Source organism: Bidens hawaiensis, unplaced genomic scaffold (genome assembly GCF_021521415.1).
Source record: "Bidens hawaiensis isolate Kalapana, Puna unplaced genomic scaffold, B.hawaiensis_p1.1 tig00021335_1, whole genome shotgun sequence".
Classification (NCBI taxonomy): Eukaryota; Viridiplantae; Streptophyta; class Magnoliopsida; order Asterales; family Asteraceae; genus Bidens; species Bidens hawaiensis.
This window is the reverse complement of record NW_027493302.1, coordinates 98,796-101,808: the sequence shown is the minus strand read 5'-3', so window position 1 is coordinate 101,808 and position 3,013 is coordinate 98,796. Positions and strand designations below refer to the sequence as shown.

The 3,013-nt window shown below is 36.6% G+C and overlaps 1 protein-coding gene across 1 annotated transcript; it reads left to right on the top strand.

The window, feature by feature from the left end:
• Window positions 1–685: 685 nt before the first annotated feature.
• Window positions 686–2,637, top strand: LOC143563205 (homeobox-leucine zipper protein HAT5-like). Its single transcript, XM_077050801.1, has 3 exons — window positions 686–1,086; window positions 1,653–1,786; window positions 1,889–2,637. Exons 1-3 carry the CDS (start codon window positions 1,005–1,007, stop codon window positions 2,408–2,410), a joined length of 738 nt encoding a protein of 245 aa, XP_076906916.1. The 5' UTR covers window positions 686–1,004; the 3' UTR covers window positions 2,411–2,637.
• Window positions 2,638–3,013: the final 376 nt, after the last annotated feature.

Sequence of the window (3,013 nt, the reverse complement as noted above, 5' to 3'; positions counted from 1 at the left end):
AAGATCGGGAATCTCAGGGACGGCTACGAATTATGATATCGGTCTTGATACATGTACGTGTTGAATGTTGAACTTATTATATGTAGCATAAAAGTTGATTATATTTAAAACCATGGGCGGATCTAATACGGGTTCACGAGAACCAATTGATTTTAAAATTTTACGTCAAAGTGATATATAAAAAGTATCAGTGAACACATAAAAAATTTAACAAATTTACTCATAACAAAAGGTTTAAGATGTTGAAGTGATAAATTCATTTTCCATTGCTACCAGAACCACTTTATCATCCATGAAGGAATACATGAAACAAATAGCATGTAATGTGACTAACTAGCTGCAGCTTGCATGTTGCATGCCAAATCATGATGAAACCTAACAAACAACTTTCATGAGCCATGTGAGTAGGTGGTTTGTAAAGTGAACTACAATCAATAACATTATTTATTGAATTATTGTCCTCACCTCATTGGTTGTTCCGGATGCAGTTAAATCATTCTAGTCTGTATACTACCATAGTACTATAGTAAAAAAAAAAAAAAAAAGCAAAATGCTAATTGATGTTTTTGAAACTAGAGGGGGTAATACTGTAAATATTTATAAAAACAGGGAGCATGATGTAAATTATCAGTATAAATTACAATGGCCTTTTGTCTATCAACCCTGGTTGCAAAAGTCAGGCAAAAACACAATCAGCCATCACAGTCTCCGGTCACAAATATACATCCCGGAAAAAAGTTAGACAAACTGGAAAGACGGAATGATGGGGTTTTGCATATGTCCGTTGCAGTCTCCCGCGAGATTGCTGTGGAGTGCTAGCTTCTTCCGTCATAAGATCATGATTTTCTAAGACATAATTACTTCGATTATATACGATACGATACGTATAGAACTCGATAGTATTACTAGCTCAAACTCTGATCGTTGGTTTCTAGTTCTTCTCAAGGTAATTTATACAGTCTGTAATAATAATAGTCAGGGAGGAATTGAAGCTGTTTTTGGATATGGAATCTGGTCGCATTTTCTTTGGTTCCAATAGTAGCAACATGTTTTTTCTCGGGGATGCAGGAGACAACTATTTTAGAGGTAATTGTTGCATTTCCTTCTTTATTTGCATCAATCCAGATCTGTTTACGAAGTAAAGTAATCATCAGTTGATCACTATTAGTAACTGCATACTCATCGTCATCGTGTACTTCTGTTGTAAGTAATTCGATGACGATCAATGCAAATTATAAGATGTAAATCAAGAGGAACGATAATGGCCTTCAATCGAAATCATGTTCGATCGAAAATAATCAGTAGTAAGTAGTAACAACAGCATATTAATCGATAGGACCAACACACAGTGTCTTACTCATCTATTTTCACACCGTTTTAGACTGCCATCCAGATAGCAGTCGAACTTCGGTTTTAACAAAAAAAAATATTAAAAGTTTTACCCATGTGGTTAGAAAAGCCATCTGGATATTATTCAAGGCTCAAACCATCTTTATATTGTTCAAACGGACGTTCTAACCAATAGTTTCAAACTTTGAATTTTTTGGTCAAAACAACTGTTTGAGTATATTGTGAACGGCCGTTTTATGATGTGAAATCATATGAGGGTGTCGAAATCCGTCAATTAGTTTGATGATGATTTAAATTAACAGGAACGAGAATGACGTTCAACACGGAAGAATCATCCAAGAAGAGGCCATTTATGAGCTCATTCGATGACATGATGGAAGAAGAATACTACGACGAACAATTAATGGAAAAGAAACGGCGTCTTAGCCCTGAACAGGTCTGATTAATTTATTAACTCTTACACACACTTGATTCTCAAAGTAAACGTGAAGTTGACACTGATTCACAAGATCTGATTTTATGTATAATTTGGTTAAAGGTACACATGCTGGAAATGAGTTTTAAGGAAGAGAACAAGCTCGAGCCGGAGAGGAAAACTGAACTCGCAAAAAAGCTAGGGTTACAGCCGCGACAGGTGGCCGTCTGGTTCCAAAACCGCCGTGCACGATGGAAGACCAAGACACTCGAACGCGATTATAATCGCCTGAAGTCATGTTACGATATCCTGACTTCTGATTACGAGTCAATAGTTAAGGAAACCAAAAAACTAAAAGCAGAGGTTGTTTCCTTGACGGATAAGTTGCAGTCGAAGGAAACCTCCGCCTTCGGTCAAGCTGAAGATGCTGCAGCTATGGGTAGTGGTGGGAGTGCAGTGGTTGATGATCACGAGGGTCCGCAGCTTGATAATGATCAATACCCTTGTGAATATGAATATGTAGTAACCGTGGATCAGTCCGAAGAAGATGATGGTAGTGACGACGGGCTGAATAGGTTCGGATACACGTTTGAAAGCATGGATCATGAGGAAGGTGATGCTCTAGGCTGGTGGGTGTGGTCTTAGACGTATTTATATGTTATTATGTAATGGTATGAATTTGTAGTATTTTAGACTTCTTTTTGTTAATTCTACTTCTTAAAACTTAGACCAAGTACAATAATGATGATCTTTTGATGTGGTGTTAAACGGTAAATGTGGAGACAATCAATCTGGTAGTTTGGTATCTTAAAGTGTTCATGATAATGTGCAGAAACTCATGTTAAGTGTTGGTGGATTGAAAGCTTTTGGGTTAGTTGGTTGACGGGTTAAAAAGGTTCAACCCGAACACAAATAATATGCATAGGTTGTGTTTGGGTTAGTGCATGATGAAACCGATTGTATTTGGATATAGACATGTTTAATAAATGGGTTATGTTATACAACCAGAATATATTTTTATGCCTTGAACATGACAAAGTAATGTCTACAGTTGACTCACAAGTCACAACTCCTCTATAGCAATTAGCAAGTGATAGGATGATATAAAATCATAGTTCCCAAACCAACTAACTAGACACATAGCAAATAGGTATGACAAAAGAACTTGAACCCAAAAAGGAAACCAGTGGCGGATCCAGAAATTTTTTTCAGGTGGTGCACTAATTTTAGATGTTTCACTTTCATAAA

Bases quoted from the DNA above. Each gene is read 5' to 3' on its own strand.
- LOC143563205 (XM_077050801.1), top strand. From the start codon at position 1,005: ATGGAATCTGGTCGCATTTTCTTTGGTTCCAATAGTAGCAACATGTTT. The intron at 1,087-1,652 runs GTAATTGTTGCA...TTAAATTAACAG, and splicing joins AGGAGACAACTATTTTAGAG to GAACGAGAATGACGTTCAAC. The intron at 1,787-1,888 runs GTCTGATTAATT...ATTTGGTTAAAG, and splicing joins GGCGTCTTAGCCCTGAACAG to GTACACATGCTGGAAATGAG.